At 38.6% G+C, this 19424-nt stretch overlaps 1 protein-coding gene across 4 annotated transcripts in view; it reads left to right on the plus strand.

Moving 5' to 3' along the window:
* DICER1 (dicer 1, ribonuclease III) overlaps nt 1-19424 on the plus strand; it is a 292090-nt gene that overhangs the window by 127703 nt on the left and 144963 nt on the right. For all 4 annotated transcript variants that reach the window (XM_053697503.1, XM_053697504.1, XM_053697505.1 and 1 more), the window contains exons 14-17: nt 1434-1566; nt 2585-2660; nt 2822-2961; nt 3864-4043. In XM_053697503.1, the coding sequence (XP_053553478.1) occupies nt 1434-1566; nt 2585-2660; nt 2822-2961; nt 3864-4043 (529 nt within the window). The remainder of the gene's footprint in view (nt 1-1433; nt 1567-2584; nt 2661-2821; nt 2962-3863; nt 4044-19424) is intronic.

Consider the following 19424-nt stretch of genomic DNA (forward strand, 5'->3'; position numbering starts at 1 on the left):
TTTAGGCTAAGAAACCTGTTACCAGACATATTTACCATAAAGTCGGGAAAACTTTTTTTTTTTTGCATGGTGTTCTCGCAAAGGTTACCGTTGGAATTCTTCTAGAATTCCTGCAAAAAATCTTAGATAAAGTCTTATCTGCCATTTCACAGATGGGTCAGATTTTGACTTTCTGTTTTGATTCATAAGAAAGTTGCTAAAATTCCTAAACTTCTGGCCTTTGTTCAGGCTCTGATCAGAATTAAACCAGTTATTCGTCCAGTTTCTCCTCTTTGGAATATCAATCTGGTTTTGAGGGTTCTTCAAACCTCTCATTTTAAGCCAATGCCTGATTTAAACCTTCAACTTTTTTATCCTGGAATTTTTCTTTTTTTATTTATTTTTTTTTTTTCCTTCTAGCTCCCCCCCCCCAAATCAGGATAAGGCTGTTCTTTGCACTAGCTATTCCTTTTTTTCCCAAGGTGTTATATCAGGAAATTGTGGTTCCTTCCTTTTGTCCTGCTCCTGAGAATTTTTGGGATCATCTTCTCCAGAAATGGGATGTTAGAGCTCTCAAATATTCTGTGTAAGCCACAAAAGATTTGAGACCACCATCTTTTTTTTTTCTTTTTTTTTCTTGGCCTTGCAAAGGTCAGAAAACTACGGCTGTTACTTTAACATCTTGGCTTAAAGCCTTAATTGGTTGTGGGTAAAACTCCCCCTGAACGAATAACTCCTCATTCCACTTGAGCAGTTGGTACTTCTTGGGCCTTTCATAACAAGGCTTCTATTGATCAGATTTGTAAGGCAGCTACTTGGTCTTTTTTACACACTTTTTACAAGTTTTATCACTTTGTTCTGTATGCTTCTTCTGAGGCTGCCTTTGGCAGGAAAGTTCTACAGGCCGCAGTGCCTGCATAGTAACGTACATTTCTCACGGTTTATCCCCCCTGTTCATTGGGGTCTCGTGGACTCCATGGCTTGGGTACTGATTCCCACACATGACTTGTGGGCTCTAACCATCTGATTGAAGAAAACAAAATGTATGGTTACCTTATAAATTAATTTCTTTCATGATGATGAGTCCATGACCTCTGCCTTTTTGTTTAGGTGGTGGCTGTACTTGTTTTGCACTTCTGGGAAGTGGGAGGGATTTAAAGTTCTGGTGTGTTGGGGTGTATTTTGCCTCCTCCTAGTGGTCAGGAGGGGAATATCCCCACTTGTGATGACTCGTGGACTCATGAAATTACCTAATACAATTTATCATACATTTTTTGTTTTTGAACACTCACTAGAAGATTGTACTTAAGATTAAATGAGAGCTTTTTGCTGTTAATATTTGAGCACAAACGCTGCTAAATGTTTATATTAAATAGTTTTCTGTCCTTATATCCCCCGCCCCCCCTATTCAAATGTTCAACTCTGATAATCCCACTTTGATATCTCCTATGTAGGTATTGCGCTAGGTTACCTAGCGACCCATTCACTCATCTTGCTCCAAAATGTAAAACCCGAGAATTGAATGATGGACATTTCCGCTCAACACTCTACCTGCCCATCAACTCTCCTCTCCGTGCTCCCATTGTTGTAAGTACTTGGTAAGAATAAGATTGCCAGAGTTAAGTTTAGAAACACTTTTTATTTACTGCTCATTTAAAACTTAACATTATCATACAGATTTAGTTGTGGACATGCCAAAATTACATTTTCATTATTCACAAATATACAATTTTAAACCACTTTTTTACTGTTTTATCTGTTTGTGTATATTTAGAGCAGTATAAAGTAACAGTGTTGGTGTTTTTAACAATTTTATGTTTCTGAGCACTAGAGGGCAGCAGTATTTGCAAAGGCACGAGCTCTCTTCTGAGCTTTCCTAGGTATGATCTTCAACTAAGAATACCAAGAGAGCAAAGAAAATTTGATTTCATGTCCCTTTCAGTTAGATCATAACATTTGAAAACAACTTTCTAATATACTTCTCTAAGCAAATTTTCTTTGTTCTCTTGGTATCTTTTGTTCAAAGCAGGGATGTAAGCTTAGGAGTGTGCACACGTCTAGAGCACTACGTGGCAGCAGTTTTGCAAGAATGTTATCCATTTGCAAGAGCACTAGATTTAGCACTATTTTCCTACCTTGGTAACTCTTGAACAAAGAATACCATTAGAATGAAGCAAATTTGATAGTAGAAGTAAATTGGAACATTTTTGAGTTTCATATCCCTTGAATTTTGAAAGGTGAAAAGCATTACATATATGACGTGCTGCCAGCGACTAGCATACATATCTGGAGCAGGAAACCGTTCAACTTTTACTGTCTACAGTTACCCCTAGTAAAACAAGGAAATCTGTTTAAAAATAAGTGCTCTTGCCAAGAACAAAAATTCAAATAAAACCTCATTTTATCTAATAGTGTGTTTGTATGTGTGCAATGTTTAGTTTATTTCACCGATTTTTAAATCCTATACAAGACTCAAAGCAGGGTGCTGAGATTTGTGTTTAGTGTCTGACTGAAGTATTTATTGAAATTTGATGTTCGTTGTCTTAACTTAAACCCGTTTAGACGTTTACTAAAATCTATAAAAACTTAAGATTATTTTTTACAGGGACCTTCAATGAACTGTGCCAGATTAGCAGAGAGAGCAGTGGCTCTTATATGCTGCCAGAAATTGCATGAGATAGGTAAGAAAATATATATTGATTGGTCTAGTTTGTAAATACCCGTTACATATGCACCACCTGTTGTATTCGCCAATAGTCCATTTTTATAATAATATTTGACAGAAGTTTTTGACGATTTCAGTGCACAGCGAAAAGTAAATCTAGCTGGTTGCGTCTCTTAGGTGAACTAGATGATCATTTGATGCCAGTTGGAAAAGAAACTGTTAAATATGAAGAGGAACTGGATTTACATGATGAGGAAGAAACCAATGTTCCCGGCAGACCAGGCTCTACAAAAAGAAGGCAGTGCTATCCTAAAGCTGTAAGTGCACACTGAGCACTCTAGTGAAAACCAAACTCTACATGATCAGAGCACGGACAACAGAAAAGAAAAGAAATAACCTTGTTGTTAAACTAAATTGCTACTCAAAAGTCATTATTTATTTAACTTTATTATTCCGTTGTTGTTTGTGCCATAAGGACCCATGACGGAATAATTCCGTCATGCACTAAAATTAGCCCCAGATCGCCGTAGTACCGGCCAACGCGGAGTTAATGCTCTTGCTAGCTGCCTCAGCATCTGAGGCAGACTAGCAACAGCAAATCACGATGTCCCAGCCCCCGTGATCGCTGTGACAGCCAATCACAGTGGTCACAATGTTGCTGGGACATCAGCTCCGCCTCCCTCCACCTTTGTTCGGTTTGTGAAGTGGAGAGAGACGGATCTTTGTTACTTTGAATGCTGTTAAAAATCCAACTTATTAATAAAAGTTAAAATATCTCCTTTACCCAATTTATTTTGAATTACTTTTCTTAAGCTGCACTAAGTATGTACACATTATCACCAAAACGTGTTTTTTTTATTTACTCTCTTTATTTTTTGGTATTTTTTTTTATAATAAATGAGAACTTATATATGTATATGTCACATCAAATTAAAGCCCTTTTTGTCCTTTAAAAAACAATATATAATATGCGTTGGTGCAATAAATGCGAAAGATGGAAATTTCGGTTGAATATACACATAGCAAAAATGCAAAAATTGCTTTGGTCCTTAACCGAAAGACAAGCATCTGAAGCTTGGCCCTTAAGGGAGTAACAAGGCCATAGTTTGTTTGTTTTTGCCTAGTAAAGCACTGTCAATATTCTGTTTCTTATCTTCCTTATGTATCATTACTACAGGTTTATCTAAAAGATATATTTTTTTTTAATTCAAATTTACAGATTCCAGAATGTTTGCGGAATAGCTACCCAAAACCTGGTCAGCCATGTTATTTGTATGTGATAGGAATGGTGTTAACCACCCCTCTGCCAGACGAGCTAAATTTTAGGAGGCGGAAACTGTATTCCCCTGAAGACACCACCAGATGCTTTGGAATTCTCACAGCCAAACCTATACCTCAGGTACTGCTTACTTTTATAATGAAGCCTAGGGTATATTCATGTTGTCTCTTGTATTATTTTTTTGTGATTCAGATAGATCATACAGTACTAAAAAGTTCTTCTTTGATCAAATTTGATTTGTTGAAGATCATACCTAGGTAAGTTGCTTGTACGTGTCTGGTTCACCGTATGGCAGCAAACACTGCTACCCCTAGTGTTCTTGCAAATGTATAATATGGTTAGTATTTGTGCCATATAGAGCTTCAGACACATGCGGCGTTATCTTGGGCCTACTGACCTGCTTTCCAACAAATGATACCATAAGAACAAAGTACATTTGCTAATTAGAAATAAAATGTACATTTTTTTTATTGTACTATCTGTATCATGAAAATGACATTTCTTTCCTAAGATATGGTGAGTCCACGGAATCATCAATTACTAGTGGGAATATCACTCCTGGCCAGCAGGAGGAGGCAAAGAGCACTACAGCAAAGCTGCTATATATGTCACTTACCTTACCCATAACCTCCAGTCATTCTCTTTGCCTGCGGTGCAAGGAGGAGGTAAGATTTTATTTTAAAACAGAATAGGTTTGCTCTGATCTTTCTAAAGGGTCTAGCCTTAGCCCATGTCAGCCTCTTCAGTAGGGCAGTGGTGGCTTTTAAGCAATTGGGAACTTGTGGGGTATAATCCTCACTGCGTTTTCCCAAAACATTTTGCTGCCATATTTAGAAGTTTACTCAGTCTTTCTGTATTTCCACAGGTCCATGTGAGGGATGGCATCCTCTCAAACCAGGTGAGCTGTCCTGCTGCCGGACAGATGAATATTAAGGTAAGTGACTATTTTATTTCTTTCATTTAATTGGCAAGACTCCATGAGCTAGTGACGAGTTTTGGAAGACTTACATTTCATGGTGTTCTCATAAATTCTCTTGGCATTCTTTTAGAATTCCTAGAATTTTACAGTTTCTTCAGGATGGTTTGGATAAAGGTTTGTCTGCAAGTTCCTTGAAGGGACAAATCTCTGCTTTTTCTGCTTTATTTCACAGAAAGATTGCTAATCACTGTTTTGTACAGGCTTTAGTTCGTATTTAGTTAGTATTAAGCCTGTCATTAAATCAATTTCTCCTCCTTGGAGTCTTAATTTGCTTTTGAAGGCGTTACAGGCTCCTCCATTTGAGCCCATGCATTCTTTGGACATTAAACTACTTTTTTTGGAAAGTGTTGTTCATTTTGGCTATCTCTTCTGCTAGAAGAGTTTCTGAGCTATCTGCTCTTTTTTGTGAATCTCCTTTTCTGATTTTTTATCAGGATAAGGTGGTTTTGCTGACTTCATTTCAATTTTTACCTAAGGTTGTGAATTCTAACAACATTAGTAGAGAAATTGTTGTTCCTTCCTTGTGTCCTAATCCTAAGAATTTTTTGGAAAGATCCTTACATTCTTTGGATGTGGTAAGAGCTTTGAAATATTTTGTTGAAGCTACCAAAGATTTCAGGAAGACTTCTAGTCTATTTGTTACATGTTCTGGTCCTAGGAAAGGTCAGAAGGCTTCTGCTATTTCCTTGGCTTCTTGGTTAAAGCTTTTGATTAATCAAACTTATTTGGAGTCGGGTGAGACCCCGCCTCAGAGAATTACAGCTCATTCTACTAGATCAGTCTCCTCTTCGTGGGCTTTTAAGAATGAAGCTTCAGTTGATCAGATTTGCAAAGCAGCAACTTGCTCCTCTTTGCATACATTTACTAAGTTCTACCGTTTTGATGTATTTGCTTCTTCAGAAGCAGTTTTTGGTAGAAAAGTTCTTCAGGCAGCTGTTTCAGTTTGATTCTTCTGCTGATGTTTTAAGTTTTTCTTGTCATTAAAAGAATAAACTTATAATTTGGGTTGTGGATTATGTTTTCAGCAGAAAATGGCTGTTTTTTATTTTATCCCTCCCTCTCTAGTGACTCTTGCGTGGAGTTCCACATCTTGGATATTGATATCCCATACGTCACTAACTCATGGACTCTTGCCAATTACATGAAAGAAAACATAATTTATGTAAGAATTTACCTGATAAATTAATTTCTTTCATATTGGCAAGAGTCCATGAGGCCCACCCTTTTTATGGTGGTTATGATTTTTTTGTATATAGCACAATTATTTCCAAATTCCTTTGTTGATGTTTTTACTCCTTTCTTTATCACCCCACTACTTGGCTATTCGTTAAACTGAATTGTGAGTGTGGTGAGGGGTGTATTTATAGGCATTTTGAGGTTTGGGAAACTTTGCCCCTCCTGGATTGTATATCCCATACGTCACTAGCTCATGGACTCTTGCCAATATGAAAGAAATGAATTTATCAGGTAAATTCTTACATAAATTATGTTTTTTAGCTAGAAGAGCTTTGTGGCTCAAGTATTGGAATGTTAACATGGTATCTAAATCTAGATTACTATCTCTTTCTTTCCAAGGTAACAATTTATTTTGTTCTCAGTTGGATTCAATTATTTCAACTGTCACTGAGGGGAAGGGAGTTTTTTACCTCGGGATAAAAGATCTAAGGGTAAATCTAAAGCTTCTAATCGTTTTTGTTCTTTTTGACAGAATAAGGAACAGAAACCAAATCCATCTCCCAAAGAATCTGGTTCCAATTGGAAACCAAGTTGGAATAAATCTAAGCCTTATAAGAAACCAAAGCCAGTCCCCAAGTCTGCATGATGGTGCGGCCCATATTCCAGCTCAGCTGTTGGGGGGCAGATTAAACATTTTTCAAAAACTTTGGGCAGATTCTGTCCATAATCATTGGATTCAGAGTATTGTCTCAAGGGTATCGAATAGGATTCAGAGTAAGACCTCCTGTGAGAAGATTTTTTCTCTCACGCGTTCCAGCAAATCCAGTGAAGGCTTAGGTTTTTCTGAAGTGTGTTTCAGATCTAGAGCTTTCAGGGGTAATCATAACAGTACCGTTTCAGGAACAGGGTCTGGGGGTTTATTCAAATATATTCATTGTCCCAAAGAAAGAAAATTCATTCAGGCCTTTTCTGGATCTGAAAATTTTGAATCGCTTTGTAAGAGTGCCAACTTTAAAAAAAAAAAAAAAAAAGACTATTCTGCCTTTTGTTCAGCAAGGTCATTATATGTCCAAGATAGACTTACAGGATGCATATCTTCATATTCGGATTCATCCAGATCACTATCGGATTCTGAGATTCTCTTTTCTAGACAAGCATTACCAATTTGTCGCTCTTCCATTTGGCCTAGCAACCGCTCCAAGAATCTTTTCAAAGGTTCTCGGTGCCCTACTCTCTGTAATCAGAGAACAGGGTATTGCAGTGTTTCCTTATTTGGACGATATCTTAGTACTAGCTCAGTCTTTTACATTCTGCCGAATCTCAAACGAATCAACTAGTGTTTCATCAAAGACATGGTTGGAGGATCAATTTACCAAAAAGTTCCTTGATTCCTCAGACAAGGGTCACCTTTTTAGGTTTCCAGATAGATTCAGTGTCCATGACTGTGTCCAACAGACAAGAGACGAATAAAATTGGTTTCAGCTTGTCGGAACCTTCAGTCTCAATCATTTCCTTCAGTGGTTAAGTGCATGGAAGTTTTAGGTCTCATGACTGCAGCATCGGACGCGATCCCCTTTGCTCGTTTTCATATGAGACCTCTCCAGCTTTGGATGCTGAAACACTGGTGCTGGGATTATACAAAGACATCACAGTTAATATCCTTAAATCCCAATGTTAATCGGGCCTCATTTGTTCGTCCAACCTGGACTGTAATCTCAACAGATGCTGTCTGGGGATCTCTGACAGCACAAGCGGTTTGGAAACCTCAAGAGGCGAGGTTACCAATAAATATTTTAGAACTCTGTGCTATTTTCAGGGCTCTACAGGTTTGGCCTCTGTTGAAGAGAGAATCATTAATTTGTTCTCAGACAGACAATATCACAACTGTGGCATATGTCAATCATCAGGGTGGGACTCACAGTCCTTAAGCTATGAAGGAAGTATCTTGGATGGATACTTGTTCGGAATTCAGCTCTTGTCTAATTTCTGCGGTACATATCCCAGGTGTAGACATTTGGGAAGCGGATTATCTCAGCCGTCAGACTTTACATCCGGGGGAGTGGTCTCTCCATCCAGATGTGTTTTTTCAGATTGTTCAGATGTGGGATCTTCCAGAAATAGATCTGATTGCTTCCCATCTAAACAAGAAACTTCCCAAGTACTTGTCCAGGTCCAGGGATCTTCAGGCAGAGTCAATGGATGCGTTTTACCAACCTGCTTATATCTTCCCGCCTCTAGTTCTTCTTCCAAGAGTGATTTCCAAGATCGTCATGGAACAATCGTTTGTGTTTCTGGTAGCACCAGCATGGCCTCACAGGTTCTGGTATGCGGATCTTGTCCGGATGTCCAGTTGCCAACCTTGGCTACTTCCTTTAAGACCAGACCTTCTGTCTCAAGGACGGTTGTTCCATCAGGATTTCAAATCATTACATTTGAAGGTATGGAAATTGAACGCTTAGTGCTTAGTCATAGAGGTTTCTCTGACTCAGTGATTAATACTATGTTACAGGCTCGTAAATCTGTTTCTAGGAAGATTCATTATCGAGTTTGGAAGACTTATATTTCATGATGTTCTTAAATAAATTCTCCTGGCATTCTTTTAGAATTCCTAGAATTTTACAGTTCCTTCAGGATGGTTTGGATAAAGGTTTGTCTGCAAGTTCCTTGAAGTGACAAATCTCTGTTTTATTTCACAGAAAGATTGCTTAGCTTCCTGATATTCATTGTTTTGTGCAGGATTTGGTCAGTATCAAGCCTGTCATTAAATCAATCTTTCCTCCTTGGAGTCTTAATTTGGTTTTGAAGGCTTCTCAGGCTCCTCCTTTTGAGCCTATGCATTCTTTGGATATTAAACTACTTTCTTGGAAAGTGTTCTTCCTTTTGGCTATCTCTTCTGCTAGAAGAGTTTCCAAGTTATCTGCTCTTTCTTGTGAGCTTGTGAGTCTCCTTTTCTGATTTTCCATCAGGATAGGGCAGTTTTGCGGACTTCATTTAAATTTTTACCTAAAGTTGTGAATTCTAACAACATTAATAGGGAAATTGTTGTTCGCTCTTTGTGTCCTAATCCTAAGAATTCTTTGGAGAGATCCTTACATTCTCTGGATGTTGTAAGAGCTTTGAAATATTATGTTGAAGCTACAAAAGATTTCAGGAAGACTTCTAGTCTATTTGTTGTCTTTTCTGGTCCTAGGAAAGGTCAGAAAGCTTCTGCCATTTCCTTGGCATCCTGGTTAAAGTTTTTGAGTCATCAGGCTTATTTGGAGTCGGGTCATGCCCCGCCTCAGAGAATCACAGCTCATTCTACTAGATCAGTTTCCACTTTGTGGGCTTTTAAGAATGAAGCTTCGGTTGATCAGATTTACAAAGCAGCAACTTGGTCTTCTTTGCATACATTTACTAAATTCTACCGTTTTGATGTATTTGCCTCTTCGGATGCAGTTTTTGGTAGAAAGGTTCTTCAGGCAGCTGTTTCAGTTTGATTCCTCTGCTTATGTTTTAAGTTTTTTCATTTCAATTATGAGAAGAACTTTATTTTTTTGGATGTGGATTTAATTTTTTCAGCAGAAAATGGCTGTTTTTATTTTTATCCCTCCCTCTCTAGTGACTCTTCTGTGGACTTCCACATCTTGGGTATTAATATCCCATACGTCACTAGTTCATGGACGCTTGCCAATTACATGAAAGAAAACATAATTTATGTAAGAACTTACCTGATAAATTAATTTCTTTCATATTGGCAAGAGTCCATGGACCCACCCTTTTTATGGTGGTTATGTTTTTTTGTATAAAGCACAATTATATTTCCAGTTCCTTTTCTTGATCCTTTTTACTCCTTTTTTTTTATCACCCCACTACTGAATTGTGGGTGTGGTGAGGGGTGTATTTATAGGCATTTTGAGGTTTGGGGACGTTTGTCCCTCCTGGTAGGATTGGATATCCCATACGTCACTAGCTCATGGTCTCTTGCCAATATGAAAGAAATTAATTTATCAGGTAAGTTCTTACATAAATTTGGCACTTATTCAGCTGAAACGCTGCAGGGGGTAGTTTTTTATTATTCTTGTCAGGGTGCAGTTTTTTTATGGCAGTTTTGCAGGCACTGTCGGTGTGAGGAGTTATTTATTTAATTGATGGCTCAGTAAGGATCCGTTTTTAGTAACGTATTATGTACTTTTTTTTTTTTTTTTTTTTTTTTGTTTTTAAGCCTGTTTTCAAGAAAGTTTTTTTTTTTAATGCCTTTTTTGTTTGCTGTATGACCGCCCCTTTTAGGAAGGTTCTGATTCTTTGATGTCAGTTTTTTTTGGCACTTTTTTTCACTTCCTGTAAGAGTGAGGTGTGTATATTTCTGATGCTCTGCTGTTTAGAAGGCTTCTTGCTGTTTTTGCTTCTCTGGAAATCCGGATTTTAAACAGGATCGTTTTTTTTCCCCTCAGTTTGCTGCCGGTTGCAGGACAGGTAGGGCACATCAGTAAACTTTAAAGGGAACATTTATTTAAGAACATTTTTTTTGTTGTTGTTCTGTATTATATCCTTTTCTTTCATGTAATTAGCAAGAGTCCATGAGCTAGTGACGTATGGGATATACATTCCTACCAGGAGGGGCAAAGTTTCCCAAACCTCAAAATGCCTATAAATACACCCCTCACCACACCCACAAATCAGTTTTACAAACTTTGCCTCCTATGGAGTTGGTGAAGTAAGTTTGTGCTAGATTCTACGTTGATATGCGCTCCGCAGCAGGTTGGAGCCCGGTTTTCCTCTCAGCGTGCAGTGAATGTCAGAGGGATGTGAGGAGAGTATTGCCTATTTGAATGCAATGATCTCCTTCTACGGGGTCTATTTCATAGGTTCTCTGTTATCGGTCGTAGAGATTCATCTCTTACCTCCCTTTTCAGATCGACGATATACTCTTATATATACCATTACCTCTGCTGATTTTCGTTTCAGTACTGGTTTGGCTTTCTACAACATGTAGACGAGTGTCCTGGGGTAAGTAAGTCTTATTTTCTGTGACATTCTAAGCTATGGTTGGGCGCTTTTTTTTATAAAGTTCTAAATATATGTATTCAAACATTTATTTGCCTTGACTCAGGATGTTACACATTCCTTATTTTCAGACAGTCAGTTTCATATTTGGGATGATGCATTTGAATCAATCATTTTTTCTTACCTTAAAAAATTTGACTTTTTCCCTGTGGGCTGTTAGGCTCGCGGGGGCTGAAAATGCTTCATTTTATTGCGTCATTCTTGGCGCAGACTTTTTTGGCGCAAAAAATCTTTTCTTGGTCAAAGAGGTTTCTCTGACTCTGTGATTAATACTATGTAACAGGCTCGTAAATCTGTATCTAGAGAGATATATTATAGAGTCTGGAAGACTTATATTTCTTGGTGTCTTTCTCATCATTTTTCCTGGCATTCTTTTAGAATTCCGAGAATTTTACAGTTTCTTCAGGATGGTTTAGATAAAGGTTTGTCTGCAAGTTCCTTGAAAGGTCAAATCTCTGCTCTTTCTGTTCTTTTTCACAGAAAGATTGCTAATCTTCCTGATATTCATTGTTTTGTACAAGCCTTGGTTCGTATAAAACCTGTTATTAAGTCAATTTCTCCTCCTTGGAGTTTGAATTTGGTTCTGGGGGCTCTTCAAGCTCCTCCGTTTGAACCTATGCATTCATTGGACATTAAATTACTTTCTTGGAAAGTTTTGTTCCTTTTGGCCATCTCTTCTGCCAGAAGAGTCTCTGAATTGTCTGCTCTTTCTTGTGAGTCTCCTTTTCTGATTTTTCATCAGGATAAGGCAGTGTTGCGAACTTCTTTTGAATTTTTACCTAAGGTTGTGAATTCCAACAACATTAGTAGAGAAATTGTAGTTCCTTCATTATGCCCTAATCCTAAGAATTCTAAGGAGAAATCATTGCATTCTTTGGATGTTGTTAGAGCTTTGAAATATTATGTTGAAGCTACTAAGAATTTCCGAAAGACTTCTAGTCTATTTGTCATCTTTTCCGGTTCTAGAAAAGGCCAGAAAGCTTCTGCCATTTCTTTGGCATCTTGGTTGAAATCTTTAATTCATCATGCCTATGTTGAGTCGGGTAAAACTCCGCCTCAGAGGATTACAGCTCATTCTACTAGGTCAGTTTCTACTTCCTGGGCGTTTAGGAATGAAGCTTCGGTTGATCAGATTTGCAAAGCAGCAACTTGGTCTTCTTTGCATACTTTTACTAAATTCTACCATTTTGATGTGTTTTCTTCTTCTGAAGCAGTTTTTGGTAGAAAATTACTTCAGGCAGCTGTTTCAGTTTGAATCTTCTGCTTATGTTTTCATTTAAACTTTATTTTGGGTGTGGATTATTTTCAGCAGGAATTGGCTGTCTTTATTTTATCCCTCCCTCTCTAGTGACTCTTGCGTGGAAAGATCCACATCTTGGGTAGTCATTATCCCATACGTCACTAGCTCATGGACTCTTGCTAATTACATGAAAGAAAACATAATTTATGTAAGAACTTACCTGATAAATTAATTTCTTTCATATTAGCAAGAGTCCATGAGGCCCACCCTTTTTTGTGGTGGTTATGATTTTTTTGTATAAAGCACAATTATTCCAATTCCTTATTTTTTATGCTTTCGCACTTTTTTCTTATCACCCCACTTCTTGGCTATTCGTTAAACTGATTTGTGGGTGTGGTGAGGGGTGTATTTATAGGCATTTTGAGGTTTGGGAAACTTTGCCCCTCCTGGTAGGAATGTATATCCCATACGTCACTAGCTCATGGACTCTTGCTAATATGAAAGAAATGAATTTATCAGGTAAGTTCTTACATAAATTATGTTTTGCTGCAGGGAAAGCGTGAAAGGAAGTTTAAAGAAACAGTAAGGTTTCTGATCCTGAGATGGCTAATCGAAATCTTTACTCTCAGAAGTCTGATTTTTGTGCATCTGAGGGTGAAATTTCGGATTCAAGCAGTATAATTCCTTCTACTGATGCTGAAGTTGTTTCCTTCAGATTTAAGCTGGAACACCTCCACTTGTTGCTTAAGGAGGTTTTGGCTGCCTTGGATAACTCAGATACTACTATTGTTGATAACCCTAAGAAGTCTAGTAAGCTGAACAAGAATTTTAATGTTCCCTCTGTGGTGGAGGTTTTTCCGGTTCCAGACCGTGAGATTATTGCACTGGAGTGGGAGAGACCTGGTATTCCTTTTTCTCCATCTCCTATTATTAAACAAAATCTATGTTCACCAAGGTCTTCAATGGCAGCCTGCGGTGTGGATTGCTACTAATACCAGCCCTGCAGCTTACTGGTTTGATGCTTAGTCTGATTCTATTAAGACAGATACTCCTCTTGAGGAGATCCAGGACAGGATTAAGGGTCTTAAGGTTAGCTAATTCCTTTATTTTGGATGCTTCCTTACAGGTCATTAAACTGGGAGCTAAAATGTCTGATTTTGTGGTTCTAGCTCACGGAGCCCTTTGGTTAAAATCCTGGTCTGCGGATGTTTCTTCTAAATCTAAGTCATTAGCTATTCCCTACAAGGGTAAGACCTTGTTTCGGCTGAAATGTTTTCAGATATTAAAGGAGGAAAGGGATCTTTCGTTTCTTTTGTAACTTTAGAGGTAAACCCTCCGCTTCCTCTTCCAAGCAGGAAACTATCCAAGTCTTCCTGGAAGTCTGGTCAGTCTTGGAACAAGGGGAAACAGTCTAAGAAGCCTGCAGCTGACTCCAAGTCAGCATGAAGGGTCGACCCCCGATCCAGGAACTGATCTAGTAGGGGGCAGGCTTTCTCAATTTGCTCAGGCTTGGATACGAGATGTCCCATACCTGTGGGCCGTGGACATTGTAACTCAGGGGTACAAGATGGAATTCAAGACTTTTCCTCCCAGAGGTAGGTTTCTTCTCTCAAGATTATCTGTAGACGAGATAAAGAGAGAGCGTTCTTAAATTGTATCTAGGATCTTTTTGACCTGTGAGTTATAGTTCCAGTTCCTCCGCAGGAACAGGGTCTGGGATTTTATTCAAATCTGTGGTTTCTAAGAAAGAGGTGGCTTTCAGACCTATTTTAGACCTAAAGTGTTTAAACAAGTTCCTCAGTGTACCGTCCTTCATGATGGAGACTATACGTTCCATTTTTCCTTTGATTCAAGAGGGTCAATTTATGACCACCATAGACTTAAAGGATGCGTACCTTCATGTTTCCATTCACCGGGATCATCACAAGTTTCTAAGGTTTTTCTTTCTTAGACAATCATTTCCAGTTTGTGCCTCTTCCTTTCAGCCTTGCCACAGCTCCCAGAATTTTCTCAAAGGTCCTGGGGGCTCTTTTGGCAGTGATCCGGTCTCAGGGCATTGCTGTTGCGCCTTATCTGGACGACATACTGGTTCAGGCGCCGTCTTTTCAACAAGCAAACTCTCATACGGAGATCTTGTTGTCTTTTCTTCGCTCCCACGGTTGGAAGGTAAATCTGGGAAAGAGTTCTCTGATTCCAGCCACAAGAGTAGTGTTTTTAGGCCATAATAAACTCCCTACTAATGAAGATATTTCTGACTCTTGTCTTGTCCTTCCATCCTCTCTTCGTCCGTCAGTGGCTCTATGTATGGAGGTAATTGGTCTGATGGTAGCTTCCATGAACATCATTACATTTGCTCGGTTCCATCTCAGACCTCTGCAGTTATGCATGTTAAGGGAATGGAACAGACTATGCGGATCTGTCTCTGCAAATAGTTCTGGATCATTCAACAAGGGACTCTCTTCTGTGATGGTTGTCTCAGGAGTACCTCTCCCAGGGAACTTGCTTTTGCAGACCTTCCTGGGTGATCATGACCACGGATGCCAGCCTTCTAGGTTGGCAAGCAATTTGGGGGTCATTCATTCAGTTCTCTCTATAAACATTCTAGAACTGAGAGCGATTTTTAATGCTCTACTGGCCTGGCCTCAGCTAGCCTTAGCCCGGTTTATCAGGTTCCAGTCGGATAAACTTGTCTTCGGTGGCATACATCAACCACCAGGAGGGAACTCAGAGTTCCTTGGCCATGTCAAAGGTGGAAAATTTGGGAGGTGCTGGCGCTAAAAACAGCTTAGGGACAGTCTATATAATCTGTGAAAAATTCAAATAGGATATTTGACAGGATAGTCTGAAATTTTATGTGGCTGATGCAATAGCTGTGAATTATATTATAACATGTATTGTATTGTTATTGCTCGAATTTGCCTGATAAATTGGATACAAATAAAATCCTTTGGAAAATGACACACAGTTTATAAGGATTATGTAATATACACTTATATATGTAAAGGTGGGATGGATCTTAGATTTAGACTAGACCTCTAACAGTAATCAAATAAACAATGAAATAACAAATCCACAATGACCAAATATAGTAAGAGAGATTATTTATTGGAAATAAAATAGAATTATATTGTAGGTAAAAAGCGCTGGACGTCCAGACTAATTTTTATAAAAACTATTAATATAGAATTGGGTAGAGTGGTCTTAATATGTATAGGGCTGGCCTGTATACAGGTAGGTACCTAGTACCAATTGTAATTTACACTAATAAAAGTACCTTTGTAAATATCCTCACTCTACGTCTAGAGTGAGGAGTATTATTAGTTCTGTGAATGTGGGTCCGTTCTTCAGCTCTGTGTAAGGAAGGTGTTTTTGTTAGGAATCCGGTGCTTCCTTGTTTCTGGGTCTCGCTTGGTCCGGTATGCAGTCCTGGTCCTTGCTGGTATGCTTGTTTTACTTAGCGTTACTCTGGCGTGGTGATCCTCGCTGGCTGTGTTGTTGCTCCTTACGTCACTTCCGGAAGTGGCGTGTAATGCCGTGTTGGTATAGAATAGCTGTGCGATATGTTGCAGTCTGTTTAGTGGCAAGATTGTATCTCCATGCGACTGTGTTTTCAATAAGCTCCTGCAAACATTTACCTCCTAGTGCTGTATCAGTCTCTTAGATGGTATTATTTGCCGGAGTGTTGGTTTCGGCTTTTTGTCCTCCTCTGGCTTGAGTGCCGTTTAGATGTAGGTTGTTCCGCTGTCAGGCTAGTAGCCTGTATAGGTGATCCGATGTTCTCCAGGGGCACTTTCTCTTAGTGCTAACTGGAGATGGTGCAGTATGCTTGGGCTAATCTGTATTCAGCAGCATTACTGATTCAAAGGTAGAGCAATGCTTCTCAGTGCAAAAATAAAAGAGGTGAGAAGATTGTAGCAAGTGTAGAGAGGTTATAATCCTTATGTTCCACTTGAAGAGTTACTCAAATCAACGCGTTTCACCCCACACTAGGGGCTTTTTATATTTACATATATAAGTGTATATTACATAATCCTTATAAACTGTGTGTCATTTTCCAAAGGATTTTATTTGTATCCAGTTTATCAGGCAAATTCGAGCAATAACAATACAATACATGTTATAATATAATTCACAGCTATTGCATCAGCCACATAAAATTTCAGACTATCCTGTCAAATATCCTATTTGAATTTTTCACAGATTATATAGACTGTCCCTAAGCTGTTTTTAGCGCCAGCACCTCCCAAATTTTCTTACTTGTAACAATTTCCAGGGTTTTAATTGGGAGACCCTACCCTGTGCTTGGCTTATTAGGGGTCCTAAGCGCCAGCTTATTTCTGTTCTCATGTCAAAGGTGGCCCAGTTAATCCAGTGGGGGGAGTCTCACAACTTGTCTTTCTGCATTCCACATCCCAGGAGTGGACAATTGGGAGGCGGATTTTCTGAGCCGACAGACCTTTCATCTGGGAGTATTTTCCAGTTTAATCCTCAATTGGGGCAGCCAGAACTGGGTCTCATGGCTTCTCGGCATAATGCTAAGTTTCTGAGGTTCGGTTCGAGGTCAAGGGATCCACAGACTTTCTTGACAGATGCTCTGGCGTTTCCTTGGAATTTCACTCTAGCATACATATTTCCTCCTTTTGCTCTCCTGCCAAGAGTCATTGCTCGAATCAAGCAGGAGAGGGTGTTGGTGATTCTCATAGCGCAGGCGTGGCCTCTCAGGATCTGGTATGCAGATGTAGTGTAAATGTCGTCTCTACCTTCGTGGACACTACCTCTGAGGAAGGACCTTCTACTTAAGGGTCCTTTACTTCAATCTCCAAGCAGTCAGCTTCAGACAAATGAGATTTGGATGATTGCTTAATTTTATCTAAGTCAGTCATTGAGACCATGATTCATGTAAGCCTGTGACGAGAAAGATTTACTATAAGATATGGCGTACATATCTGTATTGGTGTGAATCTAGATGCTACTCTTGGAGTAGAGTCAGGATTCCTAGAATTTTGTCTTTTCTCCAGGAGGGTCTGGAGAAGGGTTTGTCAGCTAGTACTCTGAAAGGTCAGATTTCTGCGTTGTCTATTTTGTTGCATAAGCATTTGTTGGATGCGCCAGACGTGCAATCTTTTTGTTGGGCTTTGGTTAGGATTAGGCCTGTGTTTAAGCCCGTTACTCCTCCCTGGAGTCTTAACCTTGTTCTTAGAGTTTTACAGCGGGCTCTGTTTGAACCTATGCATCCCTTAGATATCAAGATGTTATCTTGGAAGGTTTTGTTTCTTGTTGCTATTTCTTCTGCTCAGAGAGTTTCGGAACTCTCGGCTCTGCAATTTGATCTTATTTTTCATTCTGATTCGGTGGTTTTATGTACTAAACTAGGTTTCCTAGCTAAGGTTGTTTCAAACAAGAATATTAATCAGGAGATTGTGGTTCCTTCTTTGTGTCCTAATTCTTTTTCTCCTAAGGAGCGTTTATTGCACAACCTAGATGTGCGTGCATTGAAGTTGTATCTTCAGACTACTAAGGACTTTCTTCAGTCTTCTGCTTTGTTTTTCTGGGAAACGCAAGAGTCAGAAGGCTACGGCTACTTCTCTTTGGCTAAGGAGTATTATTAGTTTGGCCTATGAGACTGCTGGACAGCAACCTCCTGAGAGAATCACTGCTCATTCTACGAGGGCTGTTTCTTCTTCCTGGGCATTTAAAAATGAAGCTTCTGTTCATCAGTTTTCCAAGGCTGCAATTTGGTCCTCTCTGCATACTTTTTCAAAGTTTTTTTTTATAAATTTGATACTTTTGCCTCAGCTGAGGCTTCTTTTGGGAAAATGGTTCCTCAAGCGGTGGTGCCTTCTGTTTAGGTCTACTTGTCTTGTTCCTCCCTTATCTGTGTCCCACTAGTAATTGATGATTCCGTGGACTCCCCATATCTTAGGAAAGAAAACATAATTTATGCTTACCTGATAAATGTATTTCTGTATATGGTGAGTCCACGGGCCACCCTTTATTTAAGACATTTTTTTCTAAAACCGCAGGTTTTATCATCTTTTTCCATTTTTCCTTCGGCCAAATGACTGGAGGTTATGGGTAAGGAAGTGTTGTATATAGCAGCTTTGCTGTAGTGCTTTTTACCTCCTCCTGGTGGCCAGGAGTGAGATTCCCACTAGTAATTGATGATTCCGTGGACTCACCATGTCTGGAAATAAATTTATCAGGTAAGCATAAATTGTTTTTGGTTCACATGTTCCTTTTAATAAAGGAAGATTTCAATAGTTTGATTAGATCTTCATGGAATAACTTACTTAAAGCTGAGCAGAGAAAGTTGTTAGGGGCTCAAGTCATAATTAAACCCATGATTCAGATAGAGAATGCAAATTAATAAAATAAATGAATTCGGTTTAATTTCGTTATCAAAATATACACAATCTTTATATGTGCACACTTTCTGAGGCACCAACTCCTCAATTATTAGAATTGAAGTGACAACTTTTTTTTTAAAGAATCATTTTTTTATTTTTATTTTTTTTTACGCTTGCCAAATCCTGGCCATGGCTGGCTCCTAAAATCTTTGCATATATCAATGTATAAATACTGGTGTTAGACCCAACAAATTGTATTGGTCACTTATGACTGTTTGTTAGCTTTTCAGGTTTGTGTGTCAACCCTTGCAGTAATGTACACTTTCCGGTTAGATTCAAGACCCACACATTTGAAATCAGTTTCCCAGACTTACAAAGATGCAGTGTTAATTTCGTCGACTAAAACTAGACTAAAATGACTATAAAACTAAAGAAATTCTGATGACTAAAATACGACTAAAACTAAAATGACATTTTAGTCAAAAGACTATGACTAAAACTAAATCACAATGACATTTTAGTCAAGACTATGACTAAAACTAAATCAAAATTTGCTGCCAAAAAGATTTTATGCAAGGTGTTATAATCAATCCATATCCAATTACTGCTCTTTTGTAAAATTTACGAAACTTAATTTTATTAAATTTTAAGATATATAAAGACATGTTATATACCACAACAGTTAAATCTCTTAAATTTGTATTGCATGTTCA

The sequence above is a fragment of the Bombina bombina genome, chromosome 1 (assembly GCF_027579735.1).
Source record: "Bombina bombina isolate aBomBom1 chromosome 1, aBomBom1.pri, whole genome shotgun sequence".
Classification (NCBI taxonomy): Eukaryota; Metazoa; Chordata; class Amphibia; order Anura; family Bombinatoridae; genus Bombina; species Bombina bombina.